Genomic DNA, 19,998 nt, shown 5'->3' on the forward strand with positions numbered 1-19,998 from the left:
GACGAATGCAAAATAATGACAGAGGACGATGGAAATTATTCAATGCACAAGCACAAAGCATGCAATGTTTAATATCTACAATAATTGCTTGATTAAAGTTGCATAGGTATTCAAATCTGTTTGTAATTGCTTTTTATTCTTGCAACAAGAGTTGCCACCAGTGAAATAAACAAAGTTTAATTAATTTAATGATAAAGCCAACAGTTAACATTCATCTCTAGAAAATGCAAGCTGTATAGACTGTTTAACCATGATGTATGATGTCTCATTTAAATAACAAGTAATAACAAAAGTAGCATGTAAGCAAAAAGGAAAGCAACTATGTGAATCTGAACCATATTTGAGATAGTTTACAAGGCAGCCAACACAACTTGCAAAACGACACAACTGCACCAGCCCTAATTATTTAAAATATCAAGCTTGTTCTGATTTTCTCTGGAATGTCACACATGGAGGCAAAAACTGAGCATGCCTACACCTACACCCAGTTAAACACAGACACAACAAACACCCAGCATGGAACAGCGTTAGGAAATTTCACCACTCACCACTGAAAAGGGGCTGTCCTTTCTCTGTGATAGCTGGCACCCCAACCTTGTATACATCTTCAGAGAAGCCTGGACTGCATGGTGGGGTGACCCTGCACTCTGCTGCAATCTGTGATGTTGGGTTTGGGGGTGGGGGTGGGGAGAAAGGGGGGGGGGGGGGTTCAACAATGAGTCATAAATCAACCTCCAAAAATGCTCAGTGTGGCCTCTAAAACCTCTTGGTCACATTCTGAAACCCCCACAGTTGTACAAAAGCATCTGTTGTTTTTATAGCAGGGACCGCAATTAGGATAATGAGGCCAAAAGGGTTAAGCATTAGCCAAAAAGCATGGCTAGGCAAGAACAAGCTCCATTTGTCCCCCTGGAGGGGCCCAAGTGCAGGGTAGGGGTATTGCCAACCCTCCCTGTCGGCACTTCTGATCAACACACCACTCTGGACAAATACTTCACTTTGAAGTACAGGAACAAGGGGAATAAATGCTAAGAATTCACTGTTGTGATGCTATAAACATGTATATGTCAATGTCAGAACAAATAAAAAATAGCTGCTGTTTCCACGAATGAAAAGAATGAGGGGAAAAAAATATGTGCCCTAAATTATGAAGTGTTCGCATGGTGATAAAATTCATGGGAATGGTGTTTCCTGAGAAAATGAAGACAGGAATCACAAAGGGTGAAGAATTTCTGTGCTATCCATGCATGTCTACCCCATCACACAACCTCAGCATTGATTCAGCTCCAAGACCAGAGGCCTGACCCTATTTCTTTGCATGCACTCTCAGAAGAATGTAAAACGAGAGGAGTGCTGCTGAAAAAGAGCATTGTGGGTATCCGTGCCACTTGCCATTCTTAATCAGAGGAATTTAAATGGAAAATGCGAGCATAGGGAGGGGGAGGAGCGAAGCCAGGAATTCTAGCAACAGCGGCACAAGGATGCACAGCTCTAAATCAAGTGGTAAAACACTAGGCAATTGCAGCGCCTATTTCACCCCCCCCCCCCCCACACACACACACACACACAAAACACCATTTCTTACCATGTGGCTGCTATGTTCTGTTGCCCTATTGAGTCAATATTGACCAGTAGGCGAAATAATCTTGCGACATATCAAATTTCACCGTTATCTCACCACTGTAGCTTAGTTAACCTGTACTTCCACAATATTATACAGCAGGCCACTTTCGTCGCGGCTTTTAAACCGAAGCTCGCCGTGGGGCAGGGACACGCTGCAGCAATCTACATAAATATTAAACCTAAACTAAATATAACCGAGTGAAAACTAGGTTAATATGATACTGTACCGCCCCAACTAGCAGACAATAAAAATTTCGCTATGTGAACTCGTAAATTAGGCTATATTATCGAGAATGTCACGCCAACTAATTGGGAATGTTGGTAGTTAACACCTAATCTCGTGCGTGTGCGACCGTTAGCTAGTATTTACCTGCAAGCTAGCTACTTAATCTATCGTGGGTTTTTTTTTTATTCTGTTGGTTTAATTCGGCGTATGTTTCATTAAACGGCACCCCGTATTAAATGTTTAATAGGAAACAAGCGGATCGACTTTGTTCGTAACTAAACTCGCAGCAGCATCACCGAAGAACAACAACGGATCGAGCACCAAAGTGTCCGGTGCAAACTCCGCTATGAAATTACCTGCAGTCCTGCCATGACCGCCAGCAGAAGCAGACCGCTACCCTCGTGTAGTGAGTACATGGTACGCCCGCTGTATTTCCTCTTCGATAATAAAAAAAAATAGAAGAAAAATAGTCAACAAAAAACAAAAATCGAAATCCCTCTGGCTAGAATATAGCCGCGGCGAAACAGGTCCCTCTATGACAAAGGCAGGAGCACCAGCAGCAGGAGAGGTGGCGGCGGCGGTGGCAGCATGAAGCAGCCTCCTCCTCAGTCTATCCAGTCCGTACTAAGGGAGAGCACTGCCTGGTACTGAGGCTGCTGCAGCTCCCTCCCATCCACTCCAACACAAAACATAAAGAGCCCCGGCCACTAGACTATAAACCGCCCATCTCACTGTCTCTCCCTACTGGCAGCCTGGCCAACTTCACTGCTAGGACTGAGCCCATGACAACATCCATAGGCCCGTGACACCATTCGAAACCAACTACGGTGGCTTATATATCTGCAACGACATTATTATTTAAAAATGGAAGACACAAAATGTGGCATATAGTACGTATGGCCTACATAATTCTAACGTTATCGTTTCAAAATATAAAAAAAGAAAAAATGTCAGAAGCTTGTCTGCTCATGTCGCCTCAAAAAGGAAAGGCTGTTTTAGGGTTAGTTCCCTCATTTATTTAAAAAAAGAAAAAGAAAAGTAGCCTATAGAGAAAGAAAGTGCATTGAAAGAAAAATGATTTTCAAACTATTTTGTTCATCGATAAACAGTAATCCAATTATTTGTTGTTTTGGTTATTATTTGTCAAATTGAAGAGTCTTTGGTTCTGGAGCTGCTGGGTGGTCAAAAAAAACTCCAGGAGTGTCATGGTGGCACTTTTGGCTCTTAGAAATTCTACTGAGTTTTTTTTTTTTTGTGCATTCTTGATATTTCTTGACAAAATGATTCATCTGTGAATCATGAAAACAGAAGCTGCGGCCCTCGCAGACTAAAATGAACTTACAGTAAAACACAGAGATGCACCCATTGTGAAATTCTGGGCTGAAGCCAGCAGCTAAAATAGTCATGTAGCCAATCATGAGGTTTTTCAGGGGGTGTTTTCTAATTGTGATCGTTGTGTTTGTCAATGTTTTTGTCTTTATTCTCTTTTTTTGTGCTAGTGTAACTTAAAAAAAAAAAACCCATAAACAAGTCTTTTATAAACTATTTGCATTGAGGCCAATATTGATATTTGGTCAGGGAGGTGAATATCAGTTGATATCGATACACAACCAGTATATCATCAGTTCCACATAAGTGCACTGGTTGTTCTTGATAGCACAAAACTGTCCTTGGCCAATTAGATTAATCCTTGCAGTAACTTTCATACACTGAAATACTCCCAACAGTAGCCTATGAGGTCACCTATTATTTTCTTATAGTTTTATTGAACTTATTCCTGCTGATTTTTAATGTTCTGCTTTTACCTGAGACTGGCTTTAAAATACAAAAAGGAACGTGAGTGTATCAGATGACTTTGTGTTAAGCACAATAAAGTTTGTCCATCATCTCAGTAGTTCTCTTCGTCTGTTATGATAGACTTAGTTGAAGTTAACTTTTTACGAGTATAAATTCTTTTATATTTGAATGATCTACTTATTTGCTACAAACTATCTCAGGGATTGTTGTCAGTGATTCATGGTTCAGCCAGTTCTCTCTCAGCACTGCTTGAAGAATAGCCCAGACTCTATTGATCATTTGGTGGGTCGTTTTGATCACGTTGCACTTAGGTAATTAGTGTTTGCAGCACATTTGATCTCACGGATTATTAATTGTCAATGTGTTTGCGCTAAAACTGTGTATTTTCTTCTCATTCTCTCTGCCTCACACAGTTTCCCCCATGTCTGGCTCATAAGCTCTGTCTCACAAATGACTCAATCACCGTGGAATCTGCAGTTTTGCATTATATTCATTCATCCTCACTTAAGCCTGCAATACATGAGTAAAGCTTTTTGTTTTTTTTTAAATCTACGTTCCACTTAAATATGCAATGAATAATTCCCTTACATTATCTGCTCATGTGGTACAGCCTGATGAAGGTTAAATTACCTCAGTTGTGCCGCTGACATCTAATTAATTATCAGGAGATAGCTCTAGATTGCATCTGCGACAAAGATATATTTCAGTTTTGTAGACAAGAAAGTACTCATTTTATCTCCAATGGAACAACAAGAGCTGACTTTTGGTTCACCTCCTCCAGGGCAATCTGTTGTTTTCCAAGTTATTGGCATTTTGAGGTGCATGCGAGTATGTGATGGGAGCAAAGCTGCTCTCCTCCTACTACAAATCAAACCCTCTGCTCCTGAGGGTGCATCGTAATCTTAAACAAACAGCGAGCACTCGCTATCACGTCCCACTTACAGTTAACACACACACACAGGAAGAGAAGAGTTGTTCAAAGTGTTCACTTCTGCGTGTGTCACTTCACACACTTGTCAATTATTAGCATGCCTGATCACCCATGTTTTAAAATAATTAGTGTCTCTTTGGTGTAAATGACGAAGGAAATGAAAATGCTACAAAGGCCTCTTAGCTCATTAAGAGAAGAGTACTGTGGCTATAGTTTCTGCAGCCACAGTACTCTTCACATCTATCTCGTTTCTAGTAAAGCACGTTGTTTTCTTTTCAAAGGCAGTCAGATTCAATGTGCACTTTTTTTTTTTTTCATGCTGCAGCAGATTTGGGCAAGAGATCAAACTGAATGACCTGTTGATAATTCATATCACATTTTGTACAAATTGTTACATTTATGTAATCTAATCTAATTGAGAGTGGGATCAAAATGCCCCATCTCTTTGATTAATGCAGAGGCGGTTATCTTTCATCAGTACTTGTCGAAACAGGGTGGGGAGGAGGCGTTAGCGGGAATCCAATTTGGTCCTGGTGCATTCAATCAAACAATATCATGTTGCATGTTTTGCAAAAACCAATTTGAGACTCCAAGAAGTCTACGTAGTGTAGCAAACACCTGAATTTGGCACAGTGTTAAACATGCGATCAAAGGAGAAATTTACCATCAAGGTGTCTGTGCAGCAGTCTACGGGTAATATATTCTCAGTGGCTGCACTGTCTGTGTGTAGACAGATAACGTTGTTTCCCAGGCATGTTTGAGGCAGCTGTATGATTCATGTTGCTTGTGGTGCTGACACTGCTATGACTCTCATAAGCGTAGGTGTCCGAGGGCTGGTGGCCTGAAGGAGCCCTTGATTCCACACCTTTTTACTCTGCACAATTGGATGCAGCGTGTAGCATTGCAGCACGGTGGCCTTGATGACACTGGAAGAAAAATGGACGAGGTCAGCACCACTCTAGAATCCACGGCACTTCTTCACGCTGACTTTGTGTTGATACAGGAATATCACATAGTTCAGACTCTTCTTCCACTTACAGAGATGCAGAGCTCAGAGATTTCTACTGGGCGCCAAATATAGATGAAGTCCTCTGACAAACATGCACACATTCCCTTTCTTTTCCATTCATAGACTGTAAATGGAAATTGACAGAGACACAGAGATGACACCGAAGCCTCAGACTCAGTCAGTCAGGGACAATGTCATTTTGTATAAACACACATATTTTGACCTCTCCCAACAGTTGGCTAATTACCTTGTCACTGCCAATCCCGTGCATGTCAAAGGTTGCTTTGGAACAAATTAGTCAGTGGAAAGAGGCAACATAGTCTTCAAAGCCATTATCAATTCCAATCAAGCTTCATTGTTATGCATTCAATAAAGGATCTCTAAGGGCCACAGTAATGCTCTGATTATTCTGCTCTCGTGCCAAATTGGCTCATTCAATCTTTTATGCCATTTGAACAATTGAGAGCAATAGAATCATGCTTGGATTCGGGTGAAGATTCCCACATATTTTTAAATGTATAATGTGATTCTACACTCCATATGTGTTTCTATACTTGAGGCTATTTCTGGAGTTTCTATATTTCATGGCAAGGCCACAACATATCGAGCTTCCATTTATACGTAACATGCCACAAAAAAAGGAAAAATATGAATATCAATTTGCGCGTTATTACTAACTTCAAAAAGGGTGATTTTTTTAAGGATTGTTTACAAAGTGACAATGTCAGAGTCATGGAGGAGCATTTGAAGAGTTTTTCTCGGTAATTTATTGTGAAAAGACATGTCAGTAAAGCAGCTTGGTGCCACCCCCCTGTAGACAAATAAAGGCAAAATGCTGCTTTGCAAGTTGCAGCTCTGGCAACATTTACTGAGTCACATGGCTCACACTAGTGTGCCCCAATTTAGGGATGTAATTTTGTAGTTTTATGGGGGTTGGGTGGGGTGGGTGGGCATCTGCCTGCTGTTTTCTGGCATTGCCAGCAGATCTAATAATGATTGATTGCCTGATTAGAGTAACCCAAGGAGAGGAGAAAGCATCTTTAGGTTCTGATTCAATAAAAAGTAATTGCATTGATTTGAAAAGGCACGATGAGCAAACACACAGTCTGTATTATTTATGATTTTCTCGTCATTGTTTATTTTCTCAACACAAACTCGGTCCAAAAAGTTGACTCGTATGTATTTTTTAATTTATAATGTCAATAAAAAGAAGCAGCATTTGTTTGGCAGAAAGAGTATATCATGGTTTATTCAGCTGTAGCCAGCGTGTCGTGTATACAGTGCTAAAGAGAGCAACTATATTTAGAGCTACATTGGAAGAAAAGCTAGTTTTGTCTACAGCTCACATTGTGGCACAAGTTGTGCTTTGAGCTAAATGCTAATGTTAGCCTGCTTACATTCTTACAGTGACAATGCTTACAGCCCCAGAAACTGTTCAGGAAAGGGTAGACATTTTCAAAGAAAAAGGGGGAAAAAAAGAAAAAGAAAATACTTGGCAGGTGATTGGATGAACCATCTTACTATCACTGGTTTTCTTCAGCCAATCAGGTACATTAACAGACACAAAAGCCAAAGCCAGTCAGTAGAAGAGTGAAAAGAGAGAAGTGCTATTCTCTGCTTTTCTTTCAAAGAGGAAATAGTGTGCTGACACAGTGCTGATGTACTGTAACTGATGCTACTGCAGCATGTATGCTAACCTCTTCATGAGCCACCACTGTTTTCTGAAACAGTCCATCAAATAACACTGATTGGTGTAAATCTTTACTGGTTTAGGACACAAACACATAATATGGAGTCTGAAAAAAAATGGTGTCTTATTGTAGGAAATGATGATCATGCTCACACAGAACGCTAAAGGAATACAATGTTAGCTTACGGGAATGTCAAGTAGTTCTGCAGGTATCTGATCATAAACCAAAACATCTGATAAATGAGAAGATCAAGAGTCAGAAAAGCGAGTTGAAAAAAACAGATTATTGACACATTTATTTAAAATTAGAAACATCAACTTCCTGGTGGCTCACAAGGAGAAGTCAGTAGATCATCGTCATCATCATGTGGGAATCATGAGTGCGTGTGTCTAAAACCTTATGGCAATCTATCAAGTAGATGGAGGCTTATTCCATTAGATGGAAAGTTTAAAAAAATCCTCTTGATCATAACGCTACAGGGAAAGTCATACTGTACGATAACCAAAGCTATTAGGACTCATCCTCTGGGTAACATGGATGTATGCAGGGTTCTACTAATTTCGGAGAACCCATGCAAATTGGCACCGTTTGTTGTGAGTAGTCATTCGTTTCATCGTGACGCCACTCCGATTATTGTTGCAATATCGCAGACCTCTCAGACGGATTTGGGTTGTTCGTAAAATTGATTGTAAAAGAGATAGACCTTACAAAGAACCGTGGTATTTCTCTCTCTATTTCTCGGTCATGGAAAACACATCTTTGGGTATTATTTTATTTCTTCATTCATCTCCTACCCTAATGCTAGACGTTTTAAATCCTCCTCTGGGAAAGCTTCTATCATAACTTGAAACCTGGATTTATGTACCAAATTTCGCGGAAATCCATCCAACAGTTGTTAAAAAAGAACTTCACTGACGACTAAAAAATGTCAACTGATGGTGGTGTGAAGAGAAAGTCTGTAGGATTCATCCTCAGGGAATCATGACTGCCAGTATAAAAGTTTATAGAATTCCGTCCGATAGTTTTTGAGAAAATTCTCTTTGGACCAGTGTGGAAGATCAACACACAGGCCCACGTAACTTTCCATGGAGCCACAGTTTTAGATCCAGATTCATTCTCTATTGTTCCTCATAGAGGACATTTGTTTGCACAGTGTCTACACAAAATAACTAAGACTCAAAACAGTAAAAAGAAGCAACAACATTGCAGCAGCACTAGTCTGGGACAGTCTGCAGAGTGTATTTAAGGCAGGTATAGCTGAGGGCACAAAACTCTTCCCAAAGCAAGGGAGTGAGAGTGAAGCGTAGGTTGAGGGGGCGGCGGGGTCGTGTACAGTAGTCGGTGTCGATGAGGGCTGGCAGGTTGAGAGTGCGGAGGCCAATTATTTTAGAAGATAGGTAGGTTATTTTCAGAAGCTTATTTCTGTATTCCAGCATAGTGAAATAGCAGGTGGTGTAGTACAGGAGGGTGAGTTCAATCATAATTGTCCAGGGTGATGCGGAGGTACTTAGCACACTCTTAACCTCGTACACACGCAGCAGAACATGCACCAGGTCCAGATCACTCCCGAGCACATTCAAAGCACCCTCCTAGACTACACGTGTGGATCAACCAAATAGCAGCAGATGGTTGCATGGCTTGGAGTTGCTGTAATGTTACCGAATGATCCTGCTCCAGATAAGGAATTTGGTGACTCTACCATAGCAGCCTCTTTCATTTGGGTGTGTGAATGAGGAAAATATTTGGAAGTTCTTTTTAGTATTGCAAAGTAGAGATGTTCTGGTACCAGTTTTCCTTTATGATACCTGAGCTTCTAGTATCTCCTGATACAGCGAACTAAGGCCATACCCCGTGCGCTAAAGAATATTTATACACTTTAATTTAATCCTCAAGAGCTTTAAACGACTAACCCTGTGTGGAAGCGGTAATATCTCGGTCCGTTTATGAAACAGACTGAGTCACAACTGAGACACAACACAAGTCTTGGCATAAATAACATTCCCTTCAGCAAAATGTTAGCGCAGTAACAATTTAGATTAAAAAAATGAATTTTTTATGCTGTAATTTTTACAACTGTAGTACTACAGCAACTTCAAAGACAAAGGCATAAGAAATGAATGAATGAAAATGAATACCTGTTACAAAAGACTGTTTTTGAGGAAGTAATCTCATCATTCAAAGGCAGTTTCCAGTCTTTGCTCCCGCAGATCATTTGCCTCATTGAACTCTTCGTATTTGTCGGCGTGATGCATCTTCAAACGCTCGATTAGATTACAGATTTTGAACCTCCACAGACCGGTGCCACCCCTCCAAACTGAAATCTTGCACACTGTAAATGTCACTCTTTCACTAGTCGGACTTTGCGGCTGACACTTTGCGCGCTCATGCTAGCACAACAGCAAATGCTAGCGTCTTCTGTTTCAGCACTGAATAAAAACCAGTGCTTGCCAGGGCGCTACAACACTGTTGAAGAGCAATGAAAATGTAATCGCGGGAGGAGGAAAACAATCACTTTCTTTGGTTACATGGCATCGAAGACAATATCAGATCAGTTCTACATTCATGCACTAGTTGATTCTAAATCTTGGGTGATTTTTTTTATGTTTTTTTCAGTATTGGAAGCTTTTTTTGATGTTGGTATTTGTATTGGAGCAATCTATCACTGAGGTTTACACCAGAATGTGGTTCTGAATCGTAACTAGGTTGTCTTACATTATTTTGTACTTAAATCATTGTGTCAGCCTAAAGACTGTTACAGACTTTTGTCTGAAAAGCATTTGTTTCAGCACTTGGTTAAACATTACCTTTTTTTTCAATTCAAAAAAATGAGAACACTTCAGTTTCGGCAGGATTAGCGCGAATGAGTTCAAGTGAATGTTCACAGTCTCACAGAAACAGAGTTGTTCTAGTTTGTTTTTAGCTCTAAAGTGTTTGGGATTATCAAGCATTTAGCTGGATGAAGAAGGCTTGGATTATACAAGATGATGCATTTTTAAATAGACATTTTGCTGATGTTAGTCAGTCAGTCTTCTTTAGCTTCAGGCAAACTACACGTGACCACTGTCTTCTGAATTCTGGAATCCAACAAGTAACGCAGGGGGGAAAACAACACTGACTCATTAAAAGGCAAATTACCCCTTTTGGTTGAAATTTCCTTTTAAATAAAGAAATTAGAATCAAAATGTACTATTAATCTCCACTTTGGTCCTCTCAGTGCACAGTAATCAACATTAGATAAAAAAGAGTTAAACCCCCCCATGCACAAAACAAGAAGGCATCACCTTGACTAGAAGCTCAGGTCACACGAGGAAACAATCATTTTCAAAGCGACACCCTTGCTGTTATCCTCAGAGTAAATAAAGAGTTGACTAAATCATCATTACAGCTCACAGTGTGTAAATATTCCTACAATAATATTATCTCAGCCAAGGAATGATATGATCACAGGCCTTGCTTTGTCTGTCTGTACGCAGGAGGACTCCAAAAGTTAAGGACGGAGTTTGAATAAATTTGGTAGAACTTAGGGAATCGATCCGGATCCGATGATGTCATATCGCCTTTGCAAAGGCACTCTGAGTGCCCTCCAGCTCAATAATTCAGCAAAAAAGCCTTTAGTTCTCTTTGCCTTTTGAGTCTTATAGTGTCTCTGGCATTTTCAGCTCAAAATGTATTTCCCTTTATCACCATTGATCTGCAAGAAGACAAGGTCTGTGGTGGCGACAGCCCGGCCTGTCTGATTTAGGGGTGGACTAACAGCCTGTCTCAGCACAGGGGCAAGGATGGATTTATATGAAACTTTAGTTGCTGCTGATCCACCCCTGCACTCTCCTCTGCCTCTTATCAATACTTTCATTTTTTATGGCAATCAGGGAATGAGACTGTTTTTTTGTAATTTCAGAGGTAATGAGATTAGAGGGTCCTTCAATAATTTCTCAGTTTTTTTTTTTTTTTGGAGTTATCTGAATGTTTTCAGCTGGGACAGTCTCGTTTTCACATTTATTAGATTGCTTTCATGCAAATGCAGGAGAAGGCTGATAACAAAAATGTGTTGGTAATTACTGTGGGTTTAAGAAGGTGGCAGAGGGCTGCTTCGCTCTCTCAGATTGTCAGATTGCATAAAGAGGTACAATGTGTTCATTAAAAGGATTAAAATCTAGATGAAAAACGTGATAAAAGTCAAGCTAGTTAATATGCCTCCATTATAAATGAAACATGGAATATTAAAACATTTTATGATTCACTTTATCATGATGGCATATACCTATGTATCAAAAAACAAATGATATAACTGAGAGGATTTATTATCATGGATGGGGAATATCCTACTGACTGACAACAGCCACATTAACATTACGGCTTTTACAGGAGACAGTACACCGGATTTGACACAATGCATTGTGTTTTAATGAGATTAAAATATCATCCCAATTTGGAGTTATTGCTATGGTACCTATTCCTGCACACTTGCCCGTGTGTGATCTATTTTTTCCTGTCAGTATGAGTAGGATTATTATCTGGTGCGTAATGCTATATCTCCACAGCTCATTAGCTATCAGCAGGTTATCAAGTGCTTCAGATGCTGCTCTTTCCCTTTGTATATTCAAAAACTATATTTCATCTGAATAAGATAGTTGTTGAAAAATAACAATACACACTCCTCATTCTGCATTGTTGTTGTTTTTGTGGTGATCCTATCTGTTTTGCGCTTACTTTCCACTCCTGAGGCGTCTCTTTCAGTAAAGAAGGGTCAGTTAGCATGTAATATATTTATGATTATTATTTATTCGTATTAGCACGGGTTTAAACCATTAAGCAGACAGGGTTCGTGCAATTTAAAGAGCATTTTTCAGCCAAAGCAGCAGCTGTTAGTGGCAGGTTGCTCAGAGCGAAGGGTGCCTCATTTGGCTCGCTCAGGAGGTGATCATGAGACAGATTGCTGTTACTTTCGCTCTCCACACAGACACATGACTGCACGCTTCACCTGCTGCAGAATTCAGCAAGACTGCAATATCAGTGGACACATGGGATCTGTTCTTTTCCTCGGCATTGTTTGTTAATTGGGGGGGGGGGGGGGGGAACCAACAACTTTATTTGGTTCCAGTGATGCTCCAATGGTCCTCTTCAATAGTTTTAAAACCCAAATGAATCATAAGTCTTCAGTTCAGTCCTCTCTCCCCCCCCCCCTTTTTTTTTTAAAGCATTACACAGTTAGACAAAGTGGAAAGTGCCTCTCGGCAGGCTAAGATGTTTGATTTTCTCTCAGGTATTTTCACAGAAAGTCTTGAGGATCACTTTTTATTTTTGTTTCAGTCTCTGCGTTTTAGCTGCTCGATTTCTCTCTCACCTTTCCGGGTGTCTAATTGGGTTTCATTGATTTACTCCTTCGTGATGGTGGCTTGGCCAAGTCCCTGCTGACCCTGTAGAATATATATATATATATATTTTTTAGCAAGGTCTGTCCCTGCCACGCACAAATGCACACGCACACACACACACACACACACACACACGCACACACACACACACACACACACCCTGATAGTATTCCCGATACAAGCAGTGAATGACTGTGTCACTGAGCTGGAAGTGAGTCAACCTGCTGCTCCTGTGGCCCTCACAGCAGTACCATAGATTAGCGACTCTGAAACAACAAAAGGCTTGGTAGGTGGGAGGGGGAGGGGGTGTGTGTGGGGGGGTCAGTCATCATGAGTTGTAGAGAGGGGAAAAAAAACAAGGAGGCCAAATGGTGGTCATCTATAGAGACTTGGGGGGGAGAACACAACCTGAGTAACCATGTGTCACCTTGAGGAGGTGTCCGGATAAATACCTGCTGGGCCAGACGAAGAGGAGGTGTGAAGGAGTGAGACAGGAAGAGGAGTTATCCAGGTTTACATATGTGATAAGTATGCGACTCAGTGGATGAGAGTGACAAGAAATACCCTCACCTTTTCAATTCGGCGTGCAACAAATAGGGAGGATAAGGAGAAAAGGATATCATACAGACGAAAGCTTTGACACCAACTGTGTCCTGGTTTCCTCCTCTACTCCTCGTCCCCCTTCTGCCACGCATTATAAACGGCTGATTATGACAGTGACAGCTCCTCAGGTGTGCAGTATGCTAGATTTGTTATTCAGCTCACAGGCATTTCTGTCCCTCCCTCTTACCACCTGCACGGGCACACAGACACACAAGGCATACACACACACACACACGCACACACACCACACATGCACATACGTATTGCTCACAGCTGCTGTGTCAGCGGGACTCTGGAACCAGAGCAAGGGGGTTATTACATGAATCAGCCCGACATCACCGTTATAGTCACCGTGCTATGATCCAAGAACACACTTGAAATTGTGCTGCTATTGTTTGATTTGGATTTTGGTGTTTTTAATGCATTCAGAGGTGTTTAATTTTGAATTTGCATTTCTGGAGCTCAGTAGAGAGTCACATTTTTTTAAATCAATTCCCTTTTAATTCAGGAACACCACTGAAGTAAAATAACCCATAAGAAATCGATTATTGTTTTGTTATTTCATGGCCATAAAAGTGAAATATGATTTCACTTTGGATATGATATATAAATGCAGATGATAAAGGATTCTTTTAGCACATTTTGACTCATCAATATTTGAACATTAACAATGGATAAACATTATACATTATTCAGCCATCTGACAAAAAAGTGGACCATTTTTCATCTTAACAGCCATATATTTCCACCGGAATTTGGTGCAGAGAAAAACTGAGTGAAAAGGAAATTCTGGATTTCCACAGGGCTCAGCAATACAGAATATCATTACACAAAACCAGTAAAATGAGTAGTAAAGCATTCTTTTTGATGGTTGTGTTCACGAAACCTTGGAAAACAACAAAACAAGCTAAAGAGGAAACACTCAGTCAGAGGAATAATCCATGCTAACATGCTGTGTGTTCTCATGAAACATTCATAATTTATCCTACTCAAAGTTAAGCACAATATTCTTCACGTAATGCTTCAAATGTCCAGTTAAATGAGCGATAAATGTGCCTCAACAGGACGTGTCCGTTCAAACCTCTGCACGAGAGCTTCAGGCAAAATGGCAGACATTATTTTTAAGTCATAGCGGCGAATGCAATGTTTTAGATAAAATCAAATAAGCACAGTCATTATGGTTAAATACGTACTCTTGCTGTTGCCGTTGCAGCCATGCTTTGTACCTGGTTGAGCCGGTATCAAGGCCAGGGTGAGACTAATAACTTCTGCCTTTGCTGCTAACTAGCTTTAGGAAGCAGTTCATCATCTTCAACCATAACTGTCTTGGTCACCAACAAATAATACAGCTAATAATGTACAATCCCTGATTTCTGTCCAACTAATTCAGGCAAAACATCCCTTAAATTGATGCTGGATCAAATGGAATTGTCTTTTCAACGTTTAAATGGTAATAGCGACCAACCGCTGCTCTCATCATCTTGATAGTAACCCGTTGTTTGCCTCTCTATACCTTAGTGTCCCTGTTCAAAGACAGTGAGGAGATGCAATGATGAGTTTCAGTGAGAAATAAACAAGGTGAGGTAATAATTGCAGGGCATCTTGTGAAAAAAAAAGGTGCAATCCTGATGTGTCGATTTAGCATCTCCTCACTTGGCATTTCCTGAAGGGCCTGTTATTTCTGCAGTGCTCATGGCTGAGTTCTCTAATTTGCTCCAGCTCCAGCTTCATTCTACCATGTAAATGCAATCAAGCTGCTGACAAAGTATTTCTTTTGGCAGAGCTGCTGTCTGCCTTCTACATTAAAAGAGTAATAAATAAGTAGGGAACTGATCTAAAAATAGAAAGATTAATCACTTCACCAGGCCTCAGTAAGGTGGTGGTGGGGGTGGGGGTGCAGTTGAGGGTTAGAGCTTCACCTTTTAAAAATCGCATCGATTCCAGTTAGGGGTTGTTATGGTTGTGTGTCTTGGCCTTGCAACAAGTATATTTAACCTAATCTAACTTGACAAGGTTAATTTTATGAGGCTCAGAGTACAGTAAGACGGATTGCTGACCTTTCGACACACAGATTCATAGTCAACTTTTAATTAGGTTACATGTTCAGTTCATTACTCGGCTTTTCTAATGCAGGCAGATTGCAAAATCAGATAAATGAGATGTGATGTAGCCTGAGTAGGTTAACTGAGCATTGCACCTCCTACATTAATACTGATTGCCCAACCTTACACAAGAAGAGGTTATATCAACCTTCAATTAAAGCAGTCTTCACATGCTATGTGGTGTACAGTAATGCAAATGTTAGTATGAAGGAAGTCAAGGTCAAGAGCCAGAGTGTTAATGCCCTTGTGACTAATTTACTTTGTTTCCTGGAGGGTCGGAAATAACTTCTCATAAATGCATCATTACACCTTTATTTCAGCTCTGCCTTTAGGGACAAATTAGACAGACGTCACCTTGATTAGAGGTTGCTGTTTCACTTCAGGTCATTAATACTTGCAGCAGGAGTAAATGTGCTTTTTGTGTTGAATGCGCTAATGGATACAAGTGTGTTTCTTATACCTAGAAGCCCGGACCAATCATTTATTACATTGTATACATTTGATCTAGTTAGTTTTGGTTTCACGCTGTAATTTTGCAGGCCATGTAACATTCTATCATCATCACCTTCATGGGTTGTGTCTGCATTTTTAGGGGTTTCGGCTTTTTAGCATTATTTAGTTCACCCCAACATTTTGCCATAGCGCAGAAGAATGAGGTCAGTTTGAATGACATGGAGAGGCAAATAAAAGTCGTTAGGTTTCTTACAGAGAAAGTTGGGTCAAATGAATTCGGAATACTGTTGTCCAGAAAGTGTCCCGTTGCGCCGTGGGTCAACGGCTACTCCTGTAGCTGATGTAGCTTGCAGGAGTCGATAAGCAAATGCTACCTCTGTATTCTGCAAGAAAATGCTAGCTAACAAGCTAACTGATGCCATTCATCATTTTAAAGTAATTACAGTATTTCAGATTTACTTAATAGTATCTTTACAGTAACTTCAATGAAAGTGAATTACACACTGATTCGTCACACAAAGGCTGATGAAGTTTCCAAAGAGCTTACTCTATTTTTTACATTTTCTAAAAAAGACAAACATATTTTGTGGTGTAAAATCCTTGACTAGCAACTGATGTAACATATTATTGTTGGAATTTGAAATATCAACAATTCAAAAATAATGAAGTAAAAAGTTTTGAAGGCCACAGCACGGTGGTGCAGTAGTCAGCAGTGTTGCCTCACAGCTAGAAGGTTTGGGATTTGAGCCCCGGCTCCATCACAGGATCTTTCTGTGTGGAGTCTCCATGTTCTCCCTGTTCCTGTGTGGGTTCTCTCTGGTACTCCAGCTTCCTCCCACAGTCCAAAGACATCAAGAGAGGACGAGGCTGATTGATACTCTAAATTGACTGTAGGTGAGACTGTGAGTGTGAATGGTTGTCTGTCTATATGTGTTGGTCCTGTGATGGACTGGTGACCTGTCCAGGGTGAACCCCGCCTCTCACCTGAAGGCAGCAGGAATAGGCTCCAGCCCCCCCCCCCCCCCCCAACCCTGAACAGGATAAGCAGAAGAAAATGGAGAAATGGAAGTTTTGAAGGCACTTTCTGCATACTTCTTTCTTATTAGATGCCCATGAGTGGTTTTGGTTGGTTTTCAGTCAGCCTTTTGCTAATTTGGCTGACAGTTTCTATTTGAATGAGGAATTTAGATTAACTTTTTTTTTTTGATGGAATACTTCTTAGATACCTCTGTTCTCGCCATGTGATACTGCGGTTTCATTTCACTTTTATTCCAGTTGCTGTTTCCTCAGCCTTGACTTCCTGTAATTTTTTTTTAAAGTGTTTTCCACCTGCAAATAAAGGTTCATTAAAGTTCAGTTGGATCCAGGGAGAGACCAACACTTTAAGTTGGGAGAAATGTGTGTGTGAGGCATCAATCGCACTTGATATTATGGTTCGGACCAAACAAGGTGTGTGTGAATCCGCCGGTAAATAATTCTTATCCCCTACACAACCAACAACATGCAAAAGGTGGAATTTGAATTCTCAGACAAAGCCAAACACACAGAAGAAATGCAAAATTTATGTTATGGATTTGACCAGCCTCTGCAGTCGGATACGCACTCTCGGAGGCAATGAACCTTGTGGACGTGGTGGAAAGCATCTGTTACTGAGAATGCAAGGGTCTAGACCTCTGAAAACCAGACTTAAATTGACATGACAGACAAGCTCTTATTTGTGTCATGAGCTCCCAAACGTGATGACAAATTGTATTGTGGTTCCAGCCCAGCATTTCTGGTGAGAAAGTGTCAACTTGCATTAACATGCAGAAGATTGGCGGATCAGGATAAACAAGGTGAAGATGAGGTGGAGAGAAGCAGTCAGCAGATGAAACCACTCGCTCGTGAAAAAATCCGGTGAATCCGTACGTTTTTTTTTTTTCATTACCAGTTTCAGCCTGTTGCTCTGCTCAGCACTATATATTTTTCATTTCACCAGAACCACTTTAGTTCTTGCGACCCATAAACATACAGACTGAAAAACGGGGAGGGAGGAGACAGTTACACTTCTTACAAAGAATGTTCCTTCAAAGGTACATTTGTTACTTCAAAAATACAGTAACTGTCTCCAGGAGCCCAGTCCAGCCCCTTTGACTTATATGACAGGTACAAAGTTACCTGAAGAGTGCACAGAAGTATTACCAATTAAAGTCATTGTGTCATCATCTGTTTTTGTCTACATGTCACACGTAAAGCATCTCCTTGACACTCGCACTTCACATGAGTGCATTTGAATGAAAACCATGGCTTTTAAATCATATCACTCTTTATGCTCACCCATCATCCTCGACTCATTACAGGATGAGTTAACCATTTAATTGAATTCTATTTTCGGCGAATTCCTCTGCCTTTTAATTTTATTCTATTAAATTGCTGTTCTACATACACTCAGTTGCACCGATGCAACCTATACTATTAATTGGATTAAAAATGAGTTATTCAAAGGCATGTAATGTCTGATGCTTAATCCCCTTAAATGATTTGAAAGCTATTTTTATAATCGACTGTTGTTCGACGATTCCTCTCGCTCACTCAGACAGGCACAGCAACTCCCTCATCTGGATGGTGCCAAAGCTTTGATGTGAAAAGCTGGACATCATTACCGATCTCTTCATACCTTCACTGGGAGGTTTGCTTACAGTAAAGGCAACATTTGATTTTTTAAAATTTATATATGTGTGTGTATATATATATATATATATATAGCAAGTTTAAAATCTTTTCTATGTCATGCATTCACATGTCTCGTTTATTCCTGAACACATCAGCATTTGCCGCAGGGTAAAAATCGCTATAAATGCTATAAATAGGACGTTGGAAATTGTCCCTTCGATATTATGATGTTAATTTAATTTGTATCACCACTTAACAGTTTGAAAGGACAATGTGACACATCCTTGCATGCAAAGCGGGGGAGGAAAAAAAAAAAAAAACCAACACAGAAACGGCGTTATCTTATAAAAGCTAATTAGATTTCTTACGTGCATAGTATCATGTTAAACAGGCTTCTCCTACCAATGTCCTTCAAGGGCCGTATGATGATCATTAATCCTGCCGACGGAGTGGGGACATCTTTCTGTCAGTGTATTGAGTTCCTCGCTGGTATCAAAAACAATTTGTTGTGTTGACAGATCTATTGACGTGAGCGCTTGTGCAGAAGCTATCAACCAGCGAGGACTGCTTTGCTCTTTCCATTAGCGCACAAAGTTATTTGTTAACGGAGACGGACAAAATAAATGTAGGAGTAAATATCCAGCAGAATTAAACACTGACTTGATGAGTAGTTTTCTGTCACCATCGGGAAGTAATATAAAGTATATGTGGAATGCAGAATCTTACATACCACAGTTGAGCTCTGGAAATGCTGTTTACATCTGGAAGAGATTTGATCTTAATCTCCATTAACCCAGCGTTTCATCTGAAGATAAATCTCTCTGCAGCACGTCAGAGCTCAGAGTGACAGAACATGAAAAATGACTTGTCAGCAGTATTGATTCGTCAACATCTCTGGAATCGACCCACAACCGGGGTCCAGGCACTTCCTCTAAACTTATGAAATTATTTTATTTTATTTTTTCAGGCTTGCAGGTTATACAGCCGGGATGGCCGTTCTAAACAAATTAATGTAGGCTTGTTAGCGGGGGGAAAAAAAGTTGCTGAGCTGCTATTAACATCCTGCTGATGTGCTGATGATCCTGTCCGGCGGGAGCACAGTTAGCGGTTGCTTTTTTGTTTTTTCCTACAGCCAACCAATTTGTTAAATAGCCAATATCTGATGCTGGCACAATAACACATTACTTGGAAAAAAAATTAGCATACTTGTTGCTGCTGACATTATTACTTCAATAATCGCCTGCGATTCACCAGCAGACCTGCTTTTATTCCATTTTCCTCTCATCGTGGTGTATGGTCATCGGATTAGAGAGACAAAAGCAGTTTGCTTCATCTTCTATTTATTTGATGAAAGTTCACCTTGCACAATCATGCTGCCCACAACGTGTTTACAGGAAACTGAGTAATAACACAAATAGCTTGTGAATGGAAGCAACAAGCAAAGAAATTAGTCATAATCTAATTCTAATACCCCTTAAAATTACCTTTATATCTGTTTCAAAATTCTCTGTACTAGAACGAATATGCTTAACTTTA

The 19,998-nt window shown here is 40.3% G+C and overlaps 1 protein-coding gene and 1 long non-coding RNA gene across 3 annotated transcripts in view; one reads left to right on the forward strand and one right to left on the reverse strand.

The window, feature by feature from the left end:
- The window catches only part of cdh2 (cadherin 2, type 1, N-cadherin (neuronal)), a 65,359-nt gene extending 62,734 nt beyond the window's left edge, over positions 1 to 2,625 (reverse strand). Inside the window, exons 1-2 of one of the 2 annotated variants that reach the window (XM_086203743.1) lie at positions 2,206 to 2,625; positions 549 to 657 (exon numbers count right to left, since the gene is read on the reverse strand). In XM_086203743.1, coding sequence (XP_086059869.1) covers positions 549 to 657; positions 2,206 to 2,265 — 169 coding nt within the window. In that variant the 5' untranslated portion in view covers positions 2,266 to 2,625. Of the gene's footprint in view, positions 1 to 548; positions 658 to 1,585; positions 1,735 to 2,205 lie in introns of those variants that run through there. The other variant, XM_086203744.1, reaches the window with a different exon arrangement.
- Positions 1 to 19,998, forward strand: part of LOC147261623 (uncharacterized) — a 204,869-nt gene that overhangs the window by 125,446 nt on the left and 59,425 nt on the right. The gene's annotated exons all lie outside the window — the stretch shown is intronic.

This window comes from Aulostomus chinensis, chromosome 5, assembly GCF_037954235.1.
Source record: "Aulostomus chinensis isolate RoL2024-O1b breed Wild chromosome 5, RoL_Achi_v1.0, whole genome shotgun sequence".
NCBI lineage: Eukaryota > Metazoa > Chordata > Actinopteri > Syngnathiformes > Aulostomidae > Aulostomus > Aulostomus chinensis.